Source organism: Cynocephalus volans, chromosome 1, assembly GCF_027409185.1.
Source record: "Cynocephalus volans isolate mCynVol1 chromosome 1, mCynVol1.pri, whole genome shotgun sequence".
Lineage (NCBI taxonomy): Eukaryota > Metazoa > Chordata > Mammalia > Dermoptera > Cynocephalidae > Cynocephalus > Cynocephalus volans.
Window position 1 is genome coordinate 103,816,552 of NC_084460.1, and position 25,240 is coordinate 103,841,791.

At 37.1% G+C, this 25,240-nt stretch overlaps 1 protein-coding gene across 1 annotated transcript; it reads left to right on the forward strand.

The window, feature by feature from the left end:
* Positions 1-102: 102 nt before the first annotated feature.
* Positions 103-18,338, forward strand: NDUFB5 (NADH:ubiquinone oxidoreductase subunit B5). Its single transcript, XM_063110698.1, has 6 exons — positions 103-315; positions 10,877-10,965; positions 12,163-12,229; positions 13,012-13,073; positions 14,343-14,449; positions 17,816-18,338. The coding sequence occupies exons 1-6, from the start codon at positions 192-194 to the stop codon at positions 17,934-17,936; spliced, it is 570 nt and encodes a 189-aa protein (XP_062966768.1). The 5' UTR covers positions 103-191; the 3' UTR covers positions 17,937-18,338.
* Positions 18,339-25,240: the final 6,902 nt, after the last annotated feature.

Genomic DNA, 25,240 nt, shown 5'->3' on the forward strand with positions numbered 1-25,240 from the left:
CATAACTAAGCAAACCGCGTTTCCGCCAACAATGGCGTCACTTCCGTTGTTTTACGCCGACCAGATTAAGAGACCAGAAACAGTCTTTTGCCCTCACTCAAAATGGCGATCTTCCGCTAGGCCCTCACCGGTAAATTGACTCTCTCGGCTTCCGTTACTCTCTCCGCTTTATCCTCTTGCCCTTCGTCGCCATGGCGGCCATGAGCTTGTTGCAGCGGGTTTCGGTCACTACACTGGCAGCTCTGTCTGGCCGCCGCCTCGGTGCTCGACTCGGATTCGGGGGCTTCCTCACCCGTGCTTTGCCGAAGACTGTCGGTGGGTGCTGGCCTTGGGAGAAAGTGCGTGCAGGGGGTGTGGGGTGAGAGATAGGAGGACTCTTCCCGGGTGACCTTGGGTCCGAAGGGAGACGAGACAAATTGTCGGTTTGTGGAGCACGAGCTGTGTGAGGGCTTTCCTGAAGTAATCAGTTCAGTCACGTTTAATTGGTTACTTAGCGTTTGTAAAACACTGCCATTCACCGATCCCAATTGATAATAATTTGTGGATGAAACTGAGACTAGAATGGCATACAGGTGAGACTTGTGTCTCGAGGGCACCAGATTCTTGGTACGTCCCACTGCACGAGGTTTTAGTCCCACAGATGGGAAGGCATGTTGCTGAGAAGCCCCCTGATGGTAAGTAAAATGTAGACAAATAGAGAGGCCAACTTACCTATTAGGCGCGAGTAGATAAGGATCCTTACAGAGCCCATGATAATTTTGGGGCCCCCGAAAATGTTTTAATTTAAATATCTTTTTAAAAGACTAGAATGTTAATGAGTATGTGATAATGAATCCAGCCTGAATTGTATTCGTTTTATAATCATGATAGCAACGTATCAAATGCTTGGTATTCAGTCTGTCTCATTCTTTAAAAGACTCTGCAAAGTAAATGCGATGTTATTATCCCCATTTTACAGGTGAAGAAACTGACTCAATTATTACAAAAATAATGCACCTAGGGCTGGCCGGTTACCTCGGTTGGAGTGCAGTGTTACACACCAAGGTCAAAAGATCGATCCTCGTACCAGCCAGCCTCTAAAATAATAGTAATAATAATGCACCACTATACTAAATTAATAATAATGGCAGCCAACACTTATTGAGCACTTATTATGTGTCAGGCACCATTCTAAGGCTTTAATGTAGTAATTCATTTAATCCTCTTGATCAAAGATATGCTGTACTGTAAGCTATTTGCTCTGTGTAATACAAGTAGGTAGAGAGGAAGTGAGACTTTTACCCTAAAGCCAGAAAGACCGTCTCCAACTTCAAAATATCTTCTCCAACTTTAAAATATCTTGTCCTATTTTACTCCTCTTCTCTTCTCCCAATTTAATTTGAATTATGCCAGTTCACATGAGGAGGCAGTGTACATAGGGACTTGCAGGAAACATGATGGAAAGGACCAGTGTGGTATTCAACAAATTTCCAGCAGGAATTTGAACTTGTCACAAAACATGTGCTAACATTCCTTGATAAAATCCCTTTGTAAGCCATTTCTGAATTCTGATATCTTCAAATATTCAAAAGCAAATCCTTCAGGTACTCCCCCAGATAGTATTTAGTTAAGTCTAGCTGGAGATAAACTGAGGTAAAATTTCACCTCCAGTTTCTCTTTCTGCAGTATTCCCCATTCTTGGAGTTCTGGAAGGATCATCACAGTAGTCTATGCCATCTCCAATGGGAGCAGGGAAAGATCTAATATCTATACTAAGGGTTAATGTGTTTCAGCTGTGTACCTGCTCTCAAAGATATTTTGCATCGGTCACTGTGGAATGAAGGGTTTTAATCTCTTATATTATTGGTTATATCTGCCCCTGCAAGAATGTAAGCTCCAGTATAGTAAGGGTATCTTTTCTTGTTTTGTTTTCTCTGGCATTAGACTGCCTAGGTTCAAATCCTGGCTCCAGAATTTAGAAGCTCTGTGACCTTGGAGTCATCACTTCTTGGAAGCTAAAGTTGGAAGGCACTTAATTGCTGGTGACCTGCATTTCTTCATCTTTCAAAAAGATGATAATTTTAACCTACCTCATAAGATAGTTGTGAAGAGTGAATGGGAAAAATCTGCAGTACCTGGCATTAGCCTTTTAAAAAAAAATTGTGATGAAATACACATAAAATAAAATTTATCATCTTAACCATTTTTAAGTGTACAGTTATGGAATATTAAATACATTCAGAATGTGCAACAATCACTGTCATTCATCTACATAACTCTTTTCATCTTGTAAAACTGAAACTCTGCACCCATTAAACAATAGCTCTCCATTTCCCCCATCCACTCAGCCCCTGGCATCCACCATTCTACTCTGTCTCTGATTTTGACTGCTCTAAATACCTCATATAAGTGGAATTGTACAGTATTTGTCTTTTTGTGACTGGCTTGTTTCACTTAGCATAATGTCTTCAGGGTTCATCTATGTGGTAGCATGAGTCAGAATTTCCTTCCTTTTTAAAGCTGAATAATATTCCATTGTATGTATATACCACATTTTCCTTATCCTTTCATCTGTCAACAGATACTTGGGTTAGTTTCACATTTTAACTGTTGTGAATAGTGCTGCCATGAACATGGATGTATAAATATCCCTTCGATTCAATTCTTTCAGTTCTTTTGGGTGTACCTCCATATCCTTGGGTTCTGAATATGCAGATCTTACCAATTGTGGATCAGAATCGTTTGGAGGACAGAAAAAAACAATACAGCAATAAAAAATAGTAAAAGTAAAAAACATACAGGGCTGGCCAGTTAACTCAGTTGGTTAGAGCATGGTGTTATAACACCAAGGTCGAGGGTTTAGATCCCCATACTGGCCAGCTCCTCCCCCAAACAAAAAAAGATACAGTATAACAACTACTGTATTTACATAGCATTTACACTGTTTTAGGTATTATAAGTAATCTTGAGATAATTTAAATTTAATGGGAGGATGTGCATAGGTTATATGCACATACTGTGCCATTTTATGTAAGGGGCTTGAGTATCCATGGATTTTGGTATCTGTAGGGGGTATTGTAACTGAGGGACAACTGTATGCCCAAAAGTGGAATTGCTGGATTATATGGTAATTCTATCCCTAATTATTTGAGGAATCACCATACTATTTTCCATAGAGCTGCACCATTTTACATTCCTGCCAATAGTGCACAAGGGTTCCAATTTCTCCACATTCTTGTCAACACTTGTTATCTTCTGGTTTTTTGATAGTAGTCATCCTAATGGGTATACCATAGTATCTCTTTGTAGTTTTGATTTGCATTTTGCTAATGAGTAGTGTTGAGTGTCTTTTCTTGTGCTTTTTGGTCATTTGTATATCTTTGGAGAAATGTCTTTTCAAGTCCTTTGCCTATCATTTAATTGGGTTGTTTATTTTGTTATTGATTTTTAGGAGTTTTCTATATATTCTGGATATCAATCCCTTAGCAGATATATGATTTGCAAATATTTTCTCCCATTCTTTGGGTAGCTTTTTTTTCTGTTGATATGTCTTTTGATACACAAAATTTTTAAAATTCATGAAGTCCAGTTTATCTATTTTTACCTTTGTTGCCTGTGGCTTTGGGGTCCCAGCATTAGCCTTCTACAGGGCCCTGTGGCCACACCTTTCTTAAATATCTACTGCTTTCATGCTTTCTTCATTCATCCTCAGTGGAAACCTTTCTCAGAAAATAAGAAGATAAAGGTAGTTTCTCTGTTTAATTAAATTATTTGTTAAATGTCAAATATCAAGGAATTCCAGAGATGAGCTTAAGTCCTCCCCATCAGCTGCAAGGAACTTTAATTTACAGATGAAGACTGATGTGCACAAATTATGTTTACAAAAAATGAGAAGACTATTAAAATGGAATATAAACCAAGTGAAATGGAGTTAATTCAGATATAGAATATACATCATTTTAACTGAATTTTGTTGGTAGTTTTAACAGATGAAACTGGAAGAAAAGTAAAGGGTGAGTTTTCTGATATGTCTAGATATGGGGCTCTTGAGACAGGTAGGTGTTGAGAGAGAAGGCTAAAAAAGGGAGATTGGGACCAAATTGGGGGAGAGGAAGGACTGAATACAAAGCCAAAGTGTCTTCACTTTACTTTGTAGGCAACAGAGAGTGTTTTAGCAGAAGAGCATCATCAGTAGTGTGTTTTAGGAAGATGTTTCTGAGTATTGGATGACTTATAGTGGGTGTTGATTACTTAGGCCAATAAGGTAAGGAAGGCATGGAAAGAAATGAAGAGTTGAAATCTTAGAATCAGAGGCCTTGGCAAATGATGAATGAGGGGTAAGTGCAAGGAAGATGATGGAGATTTTTAGCTTGAGTAATAGAGATGGTGGTGCCCTTAACTGGGAATGAGGGAAATAAAATGACCAATTTTCCATTGTTGTCTTTGAGATGCAAAAAAAATATTATTTTTCGCTGGAGGCGCATATTGGGATCTGAACCGTTGACCTTGGTGTCATCGGCACCAGCTCTAACCAAGTGAGCTAACTGTCCAGCCCAAGATGCAAAAGATTCTACATCACCTTATTCAATCCTCACAAAAATAACAATTGTCAAAGATTTAATAACTTTCCCGAAGCTATCTCCTTTTTAAAAAATTGATTATTGAAGCCTTCGACCTTTGTAATTAATGAATACCTAATTGAGAATTTTCAGGTTTTAGAGAGTAGTGGAAGATGCCTACTTTGATGGCAGGAGGATCTGAATTCCAGAAATCCTGGCAGTCACCTGTTTGTTCACCCTAATATTTTTATATTGTAAGCAGATGGCCCTACTACATCAACAGCAAATCGTGAAGGTTCAGAACATTTAAAAAGAGTTTAGTGCTATGAAATATACTTTAGAACAGTGTGATAAGTTATCTAGCATATCTAATGACATGAATAGTTGTTTAACAACTGGGTAAATTGGTATGTGTAAAGAAAGAGCAAGCAGTTCACGTTACTAACTGCATTAATATTATGAGAATGCACCTGGACCAAAGCTTTTTTCCGTAGTTCTTTTCATTTGTTACAATTTTGATATCTATTAGTAATCATTTGTAATCATTGTTCTCTAAAACCACATATAGTTTAATCCTTCCTCTTTCCCTCTCGTGTGTGTGTGTGTGTGTGTGTGTGTGTGTGTGTGTGTGTGTGAGAGAGAGAGAGAGAGAGAGAATGTGAGAGTGAGTGATTGAAAGGGAAAGTTAGGGAGTACACAGTCTCTTTTGAGTAAATGTAGTAGACTTTCAGAGACTAAGGAAAGATCCTCTGTCAACATTTAATTTACTTAAGAAAGGTAAATTCAGTAATATTTATGGAGCACCTACCGTGTGGCAGACACTAAATGGTACTAGAGATACAGTGCTGAATAAGATAGTGCCTGATCTGATGGCCCTTAACAAAATAATTTGAGTTAGTGCTCCTTGCTTTAAAGGAGATTATCAAATGATGTTAAGGGGAAGAAGTGGGAAGCCAATTTTTGGATAGGTTAGGCAGAGAAGACTTCTCTGAGGAAGTGACATTTGATTTTAGCCCAAAAGGATGAGATGTGGAAGCAGCCATTCAAAGAGCCTGGGGAAAAGCATTCCAGGCAATGGGGAAAGTAAGTACAAAAACACTACATTAGTCCATTTCTCTTGCTAATAACAAAATACAAGGAACTGGGTGATTTATAAAGAAAATGGAATTTATTGCTTACAGTTTCAGAGGCTGGGAAGTCCAAAGTCCAGGGAACACATCTAGTGAGAGTTCTCTTGGTGGTGGCTTTACAGCAATGCAGGGGTCTCACATGGCAGAAAATGGCAGAGCAGAGAGAAAGAGACTAACCTCCTTGTTTGCTCTCCTTTTAAAAAACCTCAAAACCATTCCCATGACCATCATTATTAATCCATTCACGAGTCATAGTCCTATATTCTAATCACCTCTTCAAGACCCCACCTTTCAATTATCAAATAATAGGATTTCCCACCCTCAGCAGTTACAGTGGGGGCCAAGTTGCCAATACCTGGAACTTGGGGGACACAGTTTAAGCTTCAGTGAGTTTGGTGGGGACATTCAATCCACAGCATTCCACCCCGGCCCCCCAGAATTCATGTCCTTTTCACATACAAATACATTCATTTCATTCCCAAAGTCTTAATTTGTTTCAACTCAGAAGTCCAAAGTTCAAAGTCCCATCTGTGAAATCAAAACAAGTTATCTACTTCCGTGATACAATGGTGGGACAAACATAGAGTACATATTCCCAATCAAAAAGGGAGAAATAGGCCAAAAGAAAGGTGTAAAGGTCCCAACAAGTCCAAAACCCAGTAGGACAAACATTAAATCTCAAAGCTGGTGAATCAGGTACCTCAACTCCATGTTCGAAGTCCTCAGGCAGCTCTGCTCGTATGGCTTTCCTGGTCTCAGTTGATTCTTTAGCTCTCTCAGGCTGGTGTTCCACTCTGGTAGCTTCACACATCTGAGGTCTCCATGGTAGTCTTGCTCCCACAGCTCACTAGGCAGGGTTTTTCTGCTGCAACTCTGACCCCCCATGTCTGCCCATCATTGCTCTAGCAAAGGCTGTTTGTGGTGACTCTGCTCCTGTGACAGATCTCTTCCTGGGCCCCCAGTCTTTTCCACATATCCTTTGAAATTGGGGTGGAGGCTCCCAAGTCTTCACAGCTCTGGCATTCTGTGGGCCTGCAGACCTAACACCATGTGGACACTGCCAAGGCTTTCAGCTTGTATTTTCCAAAGCTGTGGGTCCAGCCACACCTGGGGCCAATTTAGCCACAGCTGGAGCAGCCAAAGCTTCTGGGGTGCTGGTATGGGGAACAGCATCCTGAGGTGGCCCTGAGCAACTGACCTATGCAGGGCACCTCAGGCCTATTTCCCAAGACCACTCTGTCTCCCTAGGCCTCTGGGCCTGTAATAGAAGGGTTGGCCCCAGAGGCTTCTGCAATGCCTTCAGGGCCCTTTTCCCCTTCTCTTGATAAAACCTCTCCTTTTGTACTAATCTTTGCAACATTGTATTTTTCTCTTAAAGATACTTTCTACTTCACCACCACATGGCCAGGCTGCAAATTTTCCAAATGTTTACACTCTGCTTCCCTTTTAACTTCTGGCTTTACATCATGCCTCCATAATAAGTTGTTGGAAGTAGTCAGGCAGCTTCCTGAATGTTTTACTGCTTAGAAATTTCTTCTGCCAAATACTCTGGGTCAGCACCTTTAAGTTCCACATTCCATAATACTTTTGGGTATGAAGAGAATGTAGCCAAATTCCTTGCCAGTTCATAGCAGAGTGATTTTTACCCTATTTTCCAATAAGTCTTCTCATTTATGTCTGAGATCTCCTTAGAATGGTCTTTACATCCATATTTCTATCAGCACTCTGGTCACCAGCATCTAACCAGTCTCTAAAACATTCCAACTTGGGTTTTCTTGTCTTCTAAATTTTTGCCAGCATCTAGGTTTTTCCTAGCCAGCTCCTTCAATTCTTCCAGCCTCTGCTCAACACCCAGTTCCAAATCTGCTTCTACATTTCCAAGTATTTATTATAAGCAACACCACTCTCTCCTGGTACCAATTTTCTGTATTAGTCCGTTTCTGTTGCTTCTAACAAAATACACAGAACTGGTGATTTATAAAGAAAATGGAATTTATTGCTTACAGTTTCAGAGGCTAGGAAATCCAAAGTCCAGGGAACACATCTGATGAGAGTCTTCTTGGTGGTGGCTTTACAGCAATGCAGGTTCTCACATGGCAGAAGATGGCAGAGGAGAGAGAGAGAACCTCATTCACTCTCCTTTTAAAGGCCTCAGAACCACGCCCATGACCACCATTGTTAATCCATTCACTAGGCATGGTCCTCAGCATCTAATCACCTCTTCAAGGCCCCTTCTTTCAATTACCATAAGAGGATTTCCCACTCTCAACAGTTACAGTGGGGGCCACGTTGCCAATACCTGAAACTTTGGGGGACACAATTTAAGCTTCAGTGAATTTGGCAGGGGAGGGGGCATATATTCAATCCACAACAAACCCTATGGCAGGAAAGAGTTCTTGGAATTGAAAAGAAACCATTGAGAGAGATGAGTTGGGAAGTTATTCCATTTTGTTTTAAGAGAGCTCATATATTCAGATTCTCTAAAAGGAAGAACCTTAGAAATCCTCTAGGCTAACCCTCTATATTTAATGTTAATCCTTGTTATATCTCATTATTGATACTTGAATAACTCTGTAATGGGGAATCAGTAAGGCAGTCCAATTTTATTTTCAGCCACTAAAATTGATAGAAACTTTTCCTTGTATTAAGCTAAAAATTACTCTTTCACACATTGATCCTAGGTCTTCCCTTCAGGTCAACACAGAATAGCATAAGCCCTCTGACATGGGACAGCTCTTTGGCTATTTAAAGACACTTATCTAGTCTCTATCCAGATTTCTTTAATTGTGCAGCAATCAGCTTCCGTTCTTTCAGTCTCAATATGTCAGTTTCCAGATCGTTTGCCCCCCTGGTTGCTTACACCGTAGCAAGCTCCAGATTGTCACTCTAAAAGTGTGTGCCCTGGAATGGACACACTTCTGCAGGTATAGTCGGGATGGGTGGTAGAGAAGATTGTCCTGTTTTGACCCTTTACTTCTAGTACATCAGATTAAGACTGAATTGGCCTTTGGCTTTTTTGTGAGCAACTAAATTTGGGAGCGGGGGAGGTTCAGGAAAGACTTGCCACTGACTTTATTATATTTAGTCCTTTCAGATTCGGCCATTTCTAAATGTGTATGAAGACCTTTTTCGGATCTCATGTTATCCTCAGTGTATTAGCCACTATTATAGCAGTAGATTTGTGTTTCCAAGACTCAACAAGTCAGGAATGCCATCTCCATCTCATTTAGGTCATTCATAAAAATCTTGACACTGTAGGGCTTTTGAGATTCCTTTGACAGGTTAGTGCATTAATTAATCAGCGCCTTTTGGGTGTAATCAATCAGTTACCCATTGCAAGTTCATCTAAGTTTCTCTTTCTCTCAGCTTATAATGTACTTTTCTCCCACTCCACCATCCTGTCTAAATAGGAGCTTTCCTTCTGGGCCTGTTCTTTTCTAATACTGCATCCTGTTTCTTTCCTTTGTTACCCTTATAGATTTATAATTATTTATTTAGCATCTTTTTCTCCCAGCAGGATCTATATCCCTTAGACTTTAGGCCTGGCAAAAGACTTGTACATAGTAGGCACTTAAATATTTATTGAATTAATGAGTAGTTTGTACTTTCATCCAGCCCGTTTTCTTTATCTAGTCCACAAAAAAATTCCGTTATGGTATTTTCAAATGATTTGCTAAAATCCATACTCACTTTGTCAAATTCTCTTAATCTTGTTATTTTAGAAGCCTTAGCAGTATAAATTATACTTAGTAAATTCATGCCAGTTTCTACTCCTCTTGTGAGGTAACCTTCTAAATTCACTGCAAGCTACTGCAAGTGATTCCAAAATTAAGACAGTCCCTGCCTTTAAGATATTTATACTTAAAAGTGGCAGCAGTGAAAGCAAGTAGAATGTACAATGTACATCACTACAATATACAATAATTCAAAAGTAGGAGACATCTCATCTGATTGGGAAGAATGTAGGCTTCTTGGAGGATAATTTGTCATCTGGGCCTAAAGAATAGATTTCAGGAGAGGGGAAAGCATTCCCGACATTAAGCATGAACAAAGGATACAGATATTTCTGACATCTATTATGACTGAAATTCCTTTAACGGGAAATTTAAGTTTTTTATCCCACAGTGACTTGTGCAAAATTTCCTTAAGAGCAGTTATGCAGTGGAAGCATAGTAACCCTCAGTTTCTCAGTAACAGCTGGATCCTTTGCTGCTCCCAGGGGAAAGGGCTTGGAATGCCTATAGTGATCATTCCAGACCTCCAAGAAGAGGAAGAGTATAGAAAGACGATCCGAGAGTGAAATTTTGCCTTAGAATTTCATGAAGCCTTGCTGGAGATAAACTATCTCGGGGAGGATTTGAAGAAGAGGATATTTTTAATCAAAAATGACTTACAAAGGGGCTGTCCAGTTGGTTCAGTTGGTGGTGATAACACCAAGGTCCAGGGTTCAATCCCCTTACCAGCCAGCCACTAAAAATGAAAAAGAGAGAGAGAGAAAGAGATGGCTTACAAAGGGATTTTACCAAGATTTTTTTGTTTGTTTGTTTCTTTTTGGAGTTTTTTTTTTGGCATTTGGCCAATGCAAGGATTGAACCCTTGATCTTGATGTTATCAACACCATGCTGTAACCAACTGAGCTAACTGGACAGCCCTCTGTCAAGATATTTTTGTTTGTTTGGTGGCTGGCTGGTAAGGAGATTTATCAAGATATTTTAGAGTATGTAGTTTTATAACAAGTTCAAATTCTTGCTGGAGATTTGTTTAGTCAATTCTGCTGGGCCCTTCTGTCTATTTTGTAGCACATCCCTAATGTACATTACCTCATCACATGAAATGACATAATTTAAATAAAATTTATTTCTTCTGCAGTATTAGCAAATATTTGTTGCAGAGGAAACAAAGATGAGCAGCTTACCAAGAGTATCTGACCTTTTTACCTGCTATTGAAACAAATTGAAACAATTATTTAGATATTTCTTTAACACAGAATTAAAATGAGGAGAGCTATAGTTTAGAACAGTGCATCAATTTTTAAGTAAAGATATCTTATCTGCCCTGGACTTAGTACTCGAATAAAAAAGCATTTTTTATATTCATTCATATTAAATATTGATGCATGTATATTTTTTTATTATCTAATTTTATCTCAGAATATAACAGGATACCCGTATGAACCTTGTACAAAAAGTGCTAATTTAATATTTCCAGCTCCTGTTCGACACAGTGGAGACCGTGGGAAAAGACTGTTTATCATTAAACCTTCTGGATTCTATGACAAGCGTTTTTTAAGATTAGCGGTGAGTTAAAATTTTTTGTTGAATTAAACTCTTTGCATACAAATAGGAAAATTTTTTTCGCCTGTTTAGAAAACATCCATCATTTTATAAAAGACTTTATTTTATAAATTCATATTTTTTTCCTCAAAAGATACTGAGATTGTGTAGCAAAGTCTAATTTGTTACTGAATCTATTTTCAAATTAGTGAAGTTTTCTTTCTTTAAAAAAAAAGGATTCATACTAATTGGAGGTAAAACTTGGCATTCCTTTTCCTCAAGATTATGGGATTTTGAATTATAATCTGTGTTTTCTGCCTTAAGAATAAAAATATCTGCAGATTACAAAACTTTGAAAATTGATTTAAGTGGGGAAGATTATTTGTATTATCAAAATATTTAAATTACCAACGAATTCATTGAAAGAATTCCTTAAATAAAGGAGCTCCATTATTTTGGGATATGATTTTTTATTTCTATGTTGTTCTGGAACATTGATTTTAGAGAGTGACGCTGGCCTCTAGTACTATCTTAATTTAACAGTGATATAACAACGTTGCTTATTTAGGGTACTGACTGTATATTTGTATCTCAGGGCTCTGTACGAACAAAGTAGAGGCTTAGAAATGGAAGATTGTCTAGCCTCTGCCACTTTTCCTAAAGCTCTGAATCATCATTTGAATACTGGCTGCCCTTGAGACCTTCTCTTCCCCTCCTGTTGTGCTTGGTGCCCTTCTTCATCCCATTAGTGGAGGTCCCACTTTTCTTGTCACGACCAATTTAAACTCTATTCAGTGGTTGAAATCACCCTAACATTTTTACACTTTTGTTTTTAATATAAAGTTTTCTAATTTTCACGAGACTGCTTTAACCAAAAGGTGAAAAGTTGCTTAAATATATATATATATTATAAATAATATATATTATATTGTATATATAATGTTATATATAATATTATATATAAATATATGTATAATATATAATATATATATTGTACAGTTAATCCCTACTTTTTCCTTTCATTTTTGGTACTAAATATAGGCATGTAAGAGCTAGAACACAAAAATAAAAATCACAGAAATCAATCATTTGATACTGTATCCCCAATTTGGCAAATCGATTTTACAAGAAATAAAACAAAATCACATTATGGGATGATTTGATGTTAGGGAGAGTTAGGACATATTCATGTGAAAAATTTTGTATTTTTTATCTTAACAGAAATTCTACATTTTGTTGACTGGGATTCCAGTAGCAATTATCATAACTCTGGTGAATGTATTCATTGGTAAGTTCCCCCGCCCCCCTCCCTCCAGCATCACCAGATTGGTAAATTTTAAAAACATATGTACACGAATAGAAAAAGAAATTATGGATATTTTAGTGAAAAGTTCTTTAAATAATAAAATAAATATAAACATGGCAATTTATTTTGAAATAACCAAATCTTAATCTGTAATAGTGTACAGTGTTGCTTTTTTTTTTTTTTTTGACACTTTTTCTTTTCCCCCTCCAGAGCAGGCTTCCAAAAGCCTATCTTCCTCCTCATTTCCCAAAACCAGCTTTGACAAGTCTAGATAAGGAAGGTACAAAGAAAAGTGGAAGAGAAGCTGAGGGGTAGAAGAATTTTTTTTATTCATCCTGGAACATATAAAACTATAATCCTCTAAAGAAAGAATGAAAGTGTGAATAACAATAGACATTTTCATGGGAAATTCTTTTCAAAGTACTTCTAATAACTTGAATGCTAAAATATTTTGTCTAATGGGTACAGGGAAGACCAGAAGGAATAATGTGTCTTTTATTATATCTCATTATATAAAAAGAAGATGGGAAACTTTCATATTATGTTATAGACAACACCTTATACACAGAAAACGTCTAAAAAGTATCTAATGAATGAATTGATTTCAACCAGATTAAAGTGTATTTATAATATTGAATATCTTCATTGGTAAAAATAAAAGATCCTTTAAAACCACGGGAAGTTGTTTTCTTACTTTAATGGCGAAAAATTAATATTATAAGCTTCTGATGCTAAAGTTGAACATCACCATTTTCTCTTATTAGGTGAAGCTGAATTAGCAGAAATTCCAGAAGGTTATGTCCCAGAACACTGGGAATATTACAAGGTTTGTATAGATCATTGAAAATAACTTTGTTAGGCATTTTGTCAATGTACTGGTCCATATCTTAACTTAGCAATTATGATATAGTTATATTGTATGTCTGTGTGTGTGTGTGTGTGTGTGGCTGGTAGAAAATAACTTTGTTAGGCATTTTGTCAATGTACTGGTCCATATCTTAACAATTATGATATAGTTATATAGCGTGTGTGTGTGTGTGTGTGTGTGTGTGTCTGGTGGGTAGGGGGATCTGACCCCTTGACCTTGGTGTTACCAGCACTGCACTCTAACCAAGTGAGCTAACCAGCCAGCCCTTCTATTCAGTTTTTGATATGAAGTAGATAATACATTTTTTTGCTCACATTTTACAAGCAACTATTTTTGGAACTTTTCTTAATTGTTTTTTATTATTTTAAGGTTTACAGTTTTTTTAAAGCCTGACTCTACAATGTATTCTCAACCTAGCAGAGTAACAGAATTTATTCGAAGTTCAATGCCTTAGGAAAGACTTTTACAAATACTAGTGCTGTCATTTATTGAGCAGCTACTATGTATAGCAGGCACTGTGCTAAAAGTTTTGCAAATATTACCTCATCCCATGTAAAAGGTACTGTTATTATTCCCACTTTAGAAATGAGGAAATTGGGGCTTAAAAGAGGTTAAGTGACTGTCCAAAAGATAGGACAAGTATTTGAACCCAAGCAGTCTTGACTCTAGAGCCTGCATTGTTAATTGTTACACCATACTGTCACTGCTGCCAAAACCCCAAACTAATTCTGTTACTTGTCTTTGCAAGCATTGTAGTGAGGTGGCCTTGAATATAGTATACCCCATTATGTTTTATTATCTGAATGAATTACATTTTAGAAAAGAAATGCTTCATTATTAAATCTTAAGTAAACCATCCAATTAGGTTTTTTTTGCTAACTGGTGGAAAGAACTTCATTTTTGGATCATCAAAACCTGGCTTCAGCTCCTGAATCTACCACTTAATATACTCAGGATAGTGTAATGAGAAAGAGTACAGGCTTTGGAGTCAGGCAGACCTGGTTTGAGTCCAGATGTTGCCACTTATTAGCTGTGTAACTTTGTGCAATTTGTGGGACAAAAATAGTATCCATCTAATGGGATGAAATTATATAAAATGTATATAAAGTATTTGGCACATAGTAGGTGTTATTGGTTCATCTGAGATAGTCATTTTAAGGAATAGTCAACTAGAAAAGCGAAGTCAGTTCAGAAACTGACTAATCTTAAACAAATTTTCTCTTGCAGCATCCTATATCAAGATGGATTGCCCGCACTTTCTACAACTGTCCTGAAAAGAATTATGAAAGAACAATGGCTATCCTTCATATTGAAGCCGAAAAGGCTGAATTACGGTAGGAAAAAAGGGGGTGAGAGGGGGAAGAAAATCCCTTCCTAGGATTCCAAGCCACAAGAAAAAAAATTAATAAAACTGTTTCAGCACTACAAGATTCTCCACGTGAAAGGGTGAAGATGGGAGAGAGAATTTGCCTGTGTAGAGTGAAGGTTATGAGTTGGTGACTAGGAGACTATTAGGAGACAATATCTGTTAGATTCAAAGGAATTCTTTTTTAAATATTCTTTATGTACAAAGCAACCATCTTTCTCCCCACACCATTTTCTTTTCTGCCACACGTAATCTCATTCTTAGAAGTAACCCCTAATTAACTTTCTTATATACATTCCTAGAAAAAATTTTATATATTAAAAAATATTTTATGGAAGAACACATTTTGTAATATTTAAAAATTATATTAATACAAATAGAATTCTCTTATAAACGCTGTGCTGCACCTTGTCTTTATTTCACTTAATGTAGCTTGTTGATCTTTCTGTAATAGCATATATCCCATTCTTTTTAATGGCTACTTTATATATTTTATCGGTTGGATGTGCCTTAATTTTTTAACCAGTCCTCTATTATTGGTACTTAGGTTCTTTCCAAGTTTTTTGCTATTATACATACTTCTGTGGTGAATGCTCTCATACATATATTTTTGCACACTTATGCAGTATATCAGGAAGATAAATTCCTAGCTGTGGCACTGATAAGCCAAACAGTATATGCTTTTAAATTTTTGATAAATATTGCTAAACTCTTCTCTAGAAAGTTGCACCAGTTGTTTTTTCCATCACTGATAACTGATAATTTCTGTTTCTCAGTTATGGGATTTATCAGAGTTAAACATTTTTGCTCATATGGTAGTTGAAAAATGTTATCTAATCATTTCGATTTTATATTTCTTTGTAAGGTTGACTATTTTTTCCACGTATCTATTAATTGTATGTATTTCTTTTTCTGTAAATTGTACATTTTTTCTACTGACTTACACATTTAAAGTAACTCTCTTCGGTTTTGTTTCAGATATATTTTCCTAGCTTGTCATTTGTCTTGGCAGTATAGAATTTTTTGCAACCTAGAAGTGTTTTTATGTTTCAGATAACAAATGTGTAATAGTAGCTAATATGTTTTTGAATACTTATTGTGTACCAGTGCTTTAATTACTTTATATATATTTGCTCACATAATTATTGTCAGATTTGGCAGTCTTTTCCTTTAGCTTCTGGGATTTTGTGTCAATGCAAAGATCTCTGATAGTAATTAAATAATATATAATTCCAAAATTATTTTTTAATTGTTAACTCATGCTTTACTACTTTTAAATTTAATCCGATCTGAGATATATTTAATGAGATAAAACTTATATACAATCAGATGCACCCATTAAGTTCAACAGTTTTTTGACAGAAGTTTATACCTGTGTAACTACCACCACAATCAAGGTGATTTTGATCACCCTGAAATGTTCTCATGTGCCTCTTTTCCATTCATTCCATCCAGTCAGTTTCCATCTTCTACTTTTGACCCCAGGCTGCCACTGATCTGCTTTCTGTTCATTATGTTCTAAACTTTGTAGTTTATAAAATCTGCTATGATATTGAAAATATTTAAATAATGAAAAGAACCTATGATTGGCTGTATTTCCTAGATATGTAGTTACATACATATATAGTTACCGTATAGAACTGTGGAGAGCATGAACAGCAGTGTAGCTTATATTTAGTAACATAAGACTTTTTTGAACATGCCTTTGAGTTCTAATTAAAGGACCAGATCCTAGAATTTTTCAGAAATATGAGGATCCTAAATACTGACAAGACAAAACAAAAAATAAACAAACAAAAAGCCCCCTAACTTCTATCCTGTCAGGAAAGATGCCAGTGTGAGTGTGGAGTGGGGAGTTCACACAGTTTTATAAAGTATGTGTTTAGATATTTGGAAAACAGAAGCATTATAGAAATATGTAAGGTAGAGACTGTCTCCCATAACTGACTACCCAGAGATAATTACTGGTTTTAGTTCTCCATGTTTGGGGGGTTTGGGGGAAAGCCGTCCAGTACGGAGACCTAAACCACTGACCTCGCTCGAACCAAGTGAACTGACCAGCCAGTCCCGTCCTCCATATTTTTTAACACTCTGTGCATGTGTGCATTCACAAATGGTTACATACTGTTTTTTAATGAAATGGGAAGATGCTATACATACTCATTTTATAACTTGCTTTTTTGATAACCGAACAGTATATCTGTCATCCCCTTCCACGTTACTACATATAGATTCTCCTTACTCTTTGTAACAGGTACCTAATAGTCCATTATATGGGTGAACCATAATTTATTTAATCAGTCCCCTACTGATGAATATTTTAATTAATTTCGCATATTTTGTATAATTACACTCTAAAGAGTAGAAAAGACAGAGGATGATATTTAATTCTTTAAAAAAAGGTAAATACAATAAACATACTCTTAAATACACAATCACAAAGGTATATAGTCTCTTATAGATAGAATTAGTGAGCTGGTTAAGGTCAATAATGAATTATTTAACTGGTACATTTTCAGTCATGAAAAAGTTAATATGTGTTCTATAAAAATGGAAAATAAAATGTTTAGTGGAGAAGGGACTGCGTCTGGAATGTGTGGTAGTTTGTGCAAAGGCTTGGATGTGAAAGAAGGAAAGCATCTTTATAGAACAGGGATTATTCAATTTTTGAAGAAGGACAAGGACAAGTAAGTAGATCTTAGAGTTGGGGAATGGTTTTCTTAATCTGGATTTTTCTTTCTTTTTTTTTTTTTTTTTATAAGTATTGACTGAATGTGTGACATTGACCAGGCACAACTCTTGGGAAATTTTCACCTAATGGTGATGGACAGCCAATACAGACAGAGGATATGAGCTTCTCTAAGAATGCTTATTTATTTTTTTAAATTCCTAGCACTTGGCACAGTATGTGGCCAAAATAGTGGGCATTGTATAAATGACTCTCCTAGCATCTAAAAGGTGAGAAAACAGGAAAGCATTATCACAATTCAGGTGAAAATGATCTGTCTAGACAAAGAGCAGGGAGAGAGAAGGAGAAAATTGGTTATCAATTCAAGTGATGTTTTGGTGATAAAAACTATTTGATGGCTAACTATATAAGCAAGGTAATAAAAGTCAAAAATAAGTCCCCCCCAAAAAAAAAAAAAAAAAAAAAAAAGTCCCAAATTTTGCCTGTAGATATATACCAATTATATGCCTACACATGGGTCTCTGGAGGGACCTTATACTTTACATAAAAGCAAAAGACTCTGGTTATTGTTCTTTATGGAGATAATTCATTAAATTTGTAATTGGAAGTGCTGGAATCACAATATTGCTCTTCTATTTGTTACAGGGTAAAGGAGCTGGAGGTACGAAAATTAATGCATGAGAGAGGCGATGGACCCTGGTATCAATATCCAACCATTGATAAGGCACTTATTGATTATTCTGCAAAAGCAACTCCTGACAACTAATTATGTTTTTCCAAATACAAAGTATATTCTCTTTAGTGGAAAATAAATTAATAAATATAATCTGTATTTTTGTTCTCTGTAATGAATAAAAAATAAGAGCTTTTGCTTGGGGGTTTCAGCTTCTTTTAAAAAGGTTTCAAATGTAATAATAAAAACTGAAGAAATAAGAATTTGAACTCCTAAAGTTGTGGTAAGTGTAAAAGGTTAGTGTTTTATTTATCTGTCAAATGGAAGTTCTAAAAGAGAAGTCTACTTATGTTAAATGTCAGGAAGTGTAGTAGTTTGGACACATGTCTGTCGTAGATTATTCAGAGGCAACTCAGGATTTTAAGTTGCACAAGAAATATTGAACAAACTATATAAAACATTAACAACTTAATAAACAAATTTTCAGTAAACAAATCTTCGTTTATGTTTTCTTTTTAACCATTTATCATTTTTTTTTAAAGCTGTGTACACACACACACATGAATTTTTCTTAAATGCAATGTCCTTACAGTCCTTTTCGTAAACTCTGGAGAAGCAGTTGCACAAGGTAAAATGTTTACTGCAAAGATTATGAAATGTGAGTAAAAGCTAAAAGTACTGGCTGTCATTTAGTAAGCATTTGCTGTTTGTTGAGCACGGTGCTAGATAGCTGCATTTTTTCACATTATTTTCAAAATGACCTTGTGAGGTACGATTAGTCTAAGTTTTACAGGTGAGAGAAATGAGATGCAGAGATTTTAAACACATACTCAATCTTTACAAAAATAAACATTTAAAATATTTACAGTTCAAGGGCCGGCCCTTGGCTCACTTGGGAGAGTGTGGTGCTAATAACACCAAGGCCACGGGTTCGGATTCTTACATAGGGATGGCCGGTTAGCTTGCTTGCGAGAGTGTGGTGCTCACAACACCAAGTCAAGGGTTAAGATCCCCTTACCGGTCATCTTTAGAAAGAAAAAAATAAAGAAAAGAAAACATTTACACTTCAACTTCCAAAATAGCCTTTTAGCTTCAAGTATTTACTATTTTAAAACCTGTAATAGCCTATCGGTGCATCTGCTTTTAGAAGTATGTTCCTACATTCTTCATGAAAGTAAAAACGACCCCAGGTCTCCTAAGATTCAGACCAGTGGGTCTTCATATACTGTCCTTAAAGTCAAATAGATTGTTTTTTGCCACCTAAACAGACAAAAACCACTGGCCACTCATTCAGCAAATACCTTCTTGAGTTCCCACTATTTGCTCCTGACAATTTAGCCAAGATCCTTTGGGGTGGTGTCATTTTCTTATTTTCCCAGAAGAGAGCTGTCACACCCAGCTACTCCTACATTTCATTCTGGAGATTTCCTGTGCAATTGAGTTACCACCTCATAATTCTGCCCAAGGGTTTGGCACAAGGGCATACTGTCCCTAAAGCCCCTGCTTATGTGAACCAATTTTGTAGAAGAGGGGTGAAAATGGAAGCAGACAGGTCTTGTACGTGGTAATAGAAAATGACAATAGCTCTGTGTACATATGTTCACTTTTTTTAGACTCTACAGGTTGTTTTTGACAGTAGTCTTTATTTTTTCCTTTCTATTATTACAAATGTAAATAAAGCTTAGCATAGAAAGTACGGAAAGTGTTAACAATAAATACTGATATCTCGCCACACATAAAGAAATTTGAGAAATTTCCTTCAGTCGTTTTTTTTCTTTTTTACATAGCTGGGATCATATATATAAATGGCTTCTTTTTTTTAAACTTGTGTTTCTTGGAAGAAAATGTTAATAAAGCTAGCATGTTCATATTGATTCTTGCACAAACTTTCCAGTTTAAATATTTAAGCTTATTATATATTGGTCATTATAATATGTACTGGGGATGAAGTGGTCAGCACAGTAGAAATGTTTATCCTTTAGCACAGATGAGAGTCATTAAGTCAGAAATTATAATGCATTAGGTTTGATATGGGAGGAACAGAGCACTGTAGCAATCTGTAAAATCCTAAACTAGCCCAGGGGTATCTGGGATGTCTGTAAACTAACTGAGGATGGGTAGAGGAGAGGGAAGAGTATTCCAAGCAGAGAAAGTCAGAGGCAAGAGAAAATTGAAATGAAGTCTGGAGAAGTCTGAAATGTAGGGTATGAATGGGAGAGATGAGAGTGTGGATCAGATTATTCACAGTATTGCAGCTCTTGAGGGTTTAGATTTTATCCTAAGGGCAATGGGATGTCACTGAAGAGTTTGAAATGGGGAAGTGACAAGATTGGATTTGGTTTTCAAAGATCATGTGGAGAACAAATTAAAGAGTAGCAAGTGTAAATAATTCATTCTCAATGGAATCAATATTATCCCAAAGGGGATGAAAATTGGTTCTTGGGGGGGGGTAGAAGAAAATCTTACTCTCTTTATGCACAAAGCACAGATATACGATATACTTGTAGTATAAAAATTTCTTGGAGGAAGGGGACAGTTGGGGGGAAAAAGTCTAAGAAGCTCCATAGAATTTTAGTGAAAAAAAGGTTGAGAAAGACTGATCTAAATGCAGGGAGAACCAGTTAGAAGGTTGTTACTGTCATTCGAGTGTGAGAGAGAGAGTGATCATACAGCTGGGGCGGTAGCGACAAGAATGAAAAGAATGCTGGGGGTTGAATGATCAATCGTGAGGTGATAGAATTAACAAAACTTGATAAATCAATTGTATGTTTTGGAAAAAGGAAAGAAAGAGTAAAAAGTAAATCCCAAGTTTTGGATTAAGTAATGGGGTATTCCTGCCATTTGGTGAGATAGGGGCAGGCTTGATGGGGAAGATGAGTTCAGTTTTGGACTTTTTTGATTGTGAGGTGCCTGAGGGGCAGTGAAGTAGAGAGTTGGGTATGTCTGGGATCCAGACCCCTGCAGCTCTTCTCTCCTGTTTAGAATTAGAAGATAGGACAGCCTAGGATATGGTGCTGGGGGACAGCAATATTTATGGCAGAAGAAAATGAGAATGTGGTATCATAGAAGCTAAGAGAAGAAAGTGTTTCTAGAGGGGAAAAATAAGGACTAAAAGATTAAAAGAGTCTGATTTAGCAACATGGAGGCCATTAGTGCCCTAGGTAGAGGCAGATGCTGTGGGCTAGAAGCCAGTTTAGGTTGAGGAAGATGGGAAATGATGGAAGGGAGGCGACTTTGAGAAATTTGGCAGAGGAGAAAAGAGGCAGGCAGGTAATACAGAATGTGGGGGAGCTAGGCAATGTACGGTTTGTGGGGAGAGGCTTCGAGATATTTAAATGCTGATCAGGAAGGGCAGTGGAGAGGGAGAGGCTGAAGATACGGACCAGAGGAGTACTTGAGGGCTGAGATAACTTGGGAAGGAGGGAGGGAATGAGATCCCAGACAAGTGAAAGGAAAGATGGACTTTAGAGAAGAAGAGGGACACATCTTCCATTCAACAGGAGGGTGAGAGGAAAAAATGGGTGCTGCCACAAACAGGGTCATAGGTCTAGTGATAAAAAGTTGAGACTGTTCCTGTCTGATGATTCCCCTTTTTTCCTGATGCAGGAGGGAATGTCATCTGCTGAGAGCAGAAGAAGTGGGACTTCAAGAAAACTGAGAAGAGAATAGAAAGTGATTGTGGAGAATGAGAAAGTGAGATAACCTGGGGAAGGTGGTCCAATGACTGGGCATCATCGAGGGCCCACTTGAGATGGGTGACCATTTGTTTATCGTGGCACTATCTGTGGAATTGGTCGCTTCTTTTGGCAGCGTTTAATAACCTGAGTGCAAGTGCAGGGAAAGTAGATGTTGGGTTTGGAGGTTGTTTGGACAGGAGCAATGGAAGGACCATGGGGAAAAGGAATTTATGGCATTAATAAAAGTGTGGTTGGAGTGATGAACCATGAAATAAGCTGCATGGGGGAGAAAGTGAACAGGAGAGTGCAATGTTTAGATTGAAGAATTGGTGTATTATGCATAATTGAGCATGGAAGATGGAAGGATTTGAAATTGCCTTCAAAGAGGGGGTGTCATCTCATTCTGCCTCCTAGTTAGCACTGTGTGCCCCCCACTCGTTGATCACAGACCTCTATTTCTCAATTGGATTATGAGTTTCCTGGCTTCCAATTTCCCCTCACTGCAAACTTTTCTCCACGCTTTAACCAAAGTGATCTTTCTAATTTACATATCTAATCACATCCTCTGATAATTAACAGCCTTCAGGTAGTCTTTAACACCTGTCTAAACTTCAACAACTTCTCACATCACTCTGGTCCATAAACTTACTAAGCAATGTGCTCTTTCCAGAACAAGCCACATTGTCACCTCTGCTGTTCCATCTGTCTCTTCAATGATCAGCCATATTCTCATCCTTTAAGTATCAGCTCAGGAGGTACCTCCTTTGTGAAGGCAGATGTGAATGCATGCCATCCTGCATTCTTCCATAGGATCATGTTTAAAAAAAAACTGTTATAAAACTTGCTATATTGTATTACAGTTGTTTGCAGACAGTCTGTCTCCTTACTGACCTGCCAGCTCCTTTAGAAAAGGTGCCAGGTTTATTCACCTTATTCTCCCAGTTCATTTCATAGCATCTGAAACATAGTCGATACAGTATATATCTGCTGAGTGAATGACACATGGATTTAACACTGTTTGGGGATATCTTTAAATAATCTTTTTTCTTTTTTCTACAATTCTACAGGGCCCAGCACGGTGTTATAAAAAGTCATGGCTTGGAATGAGCAGACTTCAGACTAAATCCAATCACGAGACATCAGACAAACAAAAAATGGTAAACATTCTATGAAAAAAAAAGTGAGGTGAATGTATTCACATTAAAAATGTGAACATCATTAAAGATAATGAAAGGCTGTGGAAATCTTTCATATAAAAAGAGAATAAAGAGACATGCAATTAAACGCAATATTTGACATTACACTAAATCTTGTACTTGAGAGAGGGAAATATTATAGAGGACATTTTTAGATCAACTGACAAAACTGGAAAGGTGGCTTAAAAGTATGATACCAGAGTGAAGTTGATAATGTACTATGGTTATGTAAAAGAATATCCCTATTCTTAGGAAATAGGCACTGAAATATTTAGGGGTAAAGGATCTTGATGTATGTGACTTACCCTCTAACAGCTCAGAAAAAATATTATATATGTACATATGCATGTATATGTGTATATACATACATACATACACACAAATACATATATATGTGTTGTGGGATGAATTGTGTGCCCCCCAAATTCATATGTTAAAGTCCTAACCCCAAGTACCTCAGAATGTTACTATATTTGGAGATAGGGTCTTTAAAGAGGTAATTAGGTTAAAATGATGGCATTAGGGTAGACCCTAAGACAATCCGCTACGACTGGTCTCCTTTTAAGAAGAGATGATTGGGACACAGACACACGAAGAGGAAAGACCATGTGAAGACAGATGGAGAAGATGGCCATTGACCAGCAAGGGAGAGAGGCCTCAGTTTTTCATAATTTTGAAATTATTTTCAAATTTAATATGAAAAATAAATGAATAATATGATATAATATATTTAAAAATAAGTACAAGTTTACAAATAGTACACCATATTTGCAAATATGAACAAAATCTAAAAGTGAAATAAAAAAGATAAAATGGTTCCCTTAGGGTGGAGGATTTCTTTTCAAACCTCCAATTTCCTGCAATGTTATTTCATTGTTTTTTACATTGCTTTTTTAATACATTAAAAATAGCTACCTTTTATTGAGTCTAATAAGTAGTAAACATGAGCTAAGCACTTTGTGCACTTTATGCTATTTATTTCTTACGATAACACTTCAGTGTAGATATCACTGTCTTCACTTAAGTGAAAACTGAGGCTCGGAAAGTTGAAATAAAGTAAATAGCCTAAGGTTACATCTAATAAAAGTTATACCAGATTTTTTAAAGGAATTAAAAGTAAGTGAATAAAAGCATACCGGTCTTGGGAAGGAAGTGACAGGTCTAGGCCTTGGCATGTTGGAAAGTGACTTTCACTTGGCACATCTGTCTTCCTAAGTGCCCAGTGCTCTCCCCCTTTCCTTTGGATGTACATACATAATTTCTTTAACAGTTCCCCCTTTCTTTGGACATTTATTTTGCTTCTAATCTCATAGTTATATATTTGCATGCATTCCTAATGGGTTCCTTAGTATAAATTCCTAGAGGGGGAACATTTGGTCAAAGAGTATGTTTTTAAGCTTTTGATACATGTTTCAAAGTTGTCCTGTTGGAATGTTTTACCTATTCACACTCCCACTGGCAGCATAAGAGGGTATCAATTTTCTGAAGCCCAGAAGTTTTAAAGGCTTCCAGTCTCTCGTCAGCCTGGTGGTAGGTTTTTATGATAGTTTCTTTCAACACCCCCAGAGTCTTGTGAACAGCGTAATTCTCAAGATAGTATTTCCCACTCAACACAGACCTTACAACCGTTGGTCAGCATTCCAGATATTGGCAATTTGACGCTCCTAAATTGTTTGATGTACTCATTGAATTGCAATAAAAGACAAAAAATGCTAACAAAGCAAAATTATTCAGAAAGCAGTCTTCTGTTCCCTGCAGGTATTTTGAAGTTTGTCTTGGATATCTTTAAAAGTGATGATCATAGCATTATGGATTGCCTATAGCAAGCAAGAATGTCAAGCACTTTGGGTTTGGAGATGCTGCCTTTGTCAAACACCTGCTAGGTGACTGAACTAGGTGAGGTGCCCCTGAGATCCTGGTCATGATGCCCAAGGCTGAAAGAAGGGAGTCCTCCAGGCCCAGACCAGTGTTCTGGGCTGACTGCGTGACTTTGCATGGAGTTATGGCATCAACATGGACTGTGGCTGGCACCTGTTTGACAAGCAGCATGTCTCAAATCTCAATGAGTCCTTCTCAGAAAACATGAAGTCCACTTTGTCCTGGTTATGAGGCCACAGTTTCTCCAGAGCCAGGCTGTTTTCCAGATGCCTTTTCACGTGTTTTTATATCATGGTGTTTTCACCCAGCAGCACCAAAACCTTTCCCTAAGCTTAGAGGGAGACACAGATCTGCTGCAATTGCTTGCAGGCCATATTTTCTGCTCCTATAATAAAATATTTTGATAATCTTCCAAAAGTTGGATGATTTTTTTTTTCTTTTTCTTTTTTGTGGCTGGCCAGTATGGGGATTGGCGTTACAACATCATGGTCTAACCAACTGAGCCAACCGGTCAGCCCTGTTGGATGATTTTTAGGAAGGAGGTGGACTTCCAGGCTGCTGTGTCGTCTCTGGACCTCATGTCAGTACACCAGCATTGACATGGGAGGCCTAAAGATGATGTCAGGCTCACGAGAATGTCTAGGAA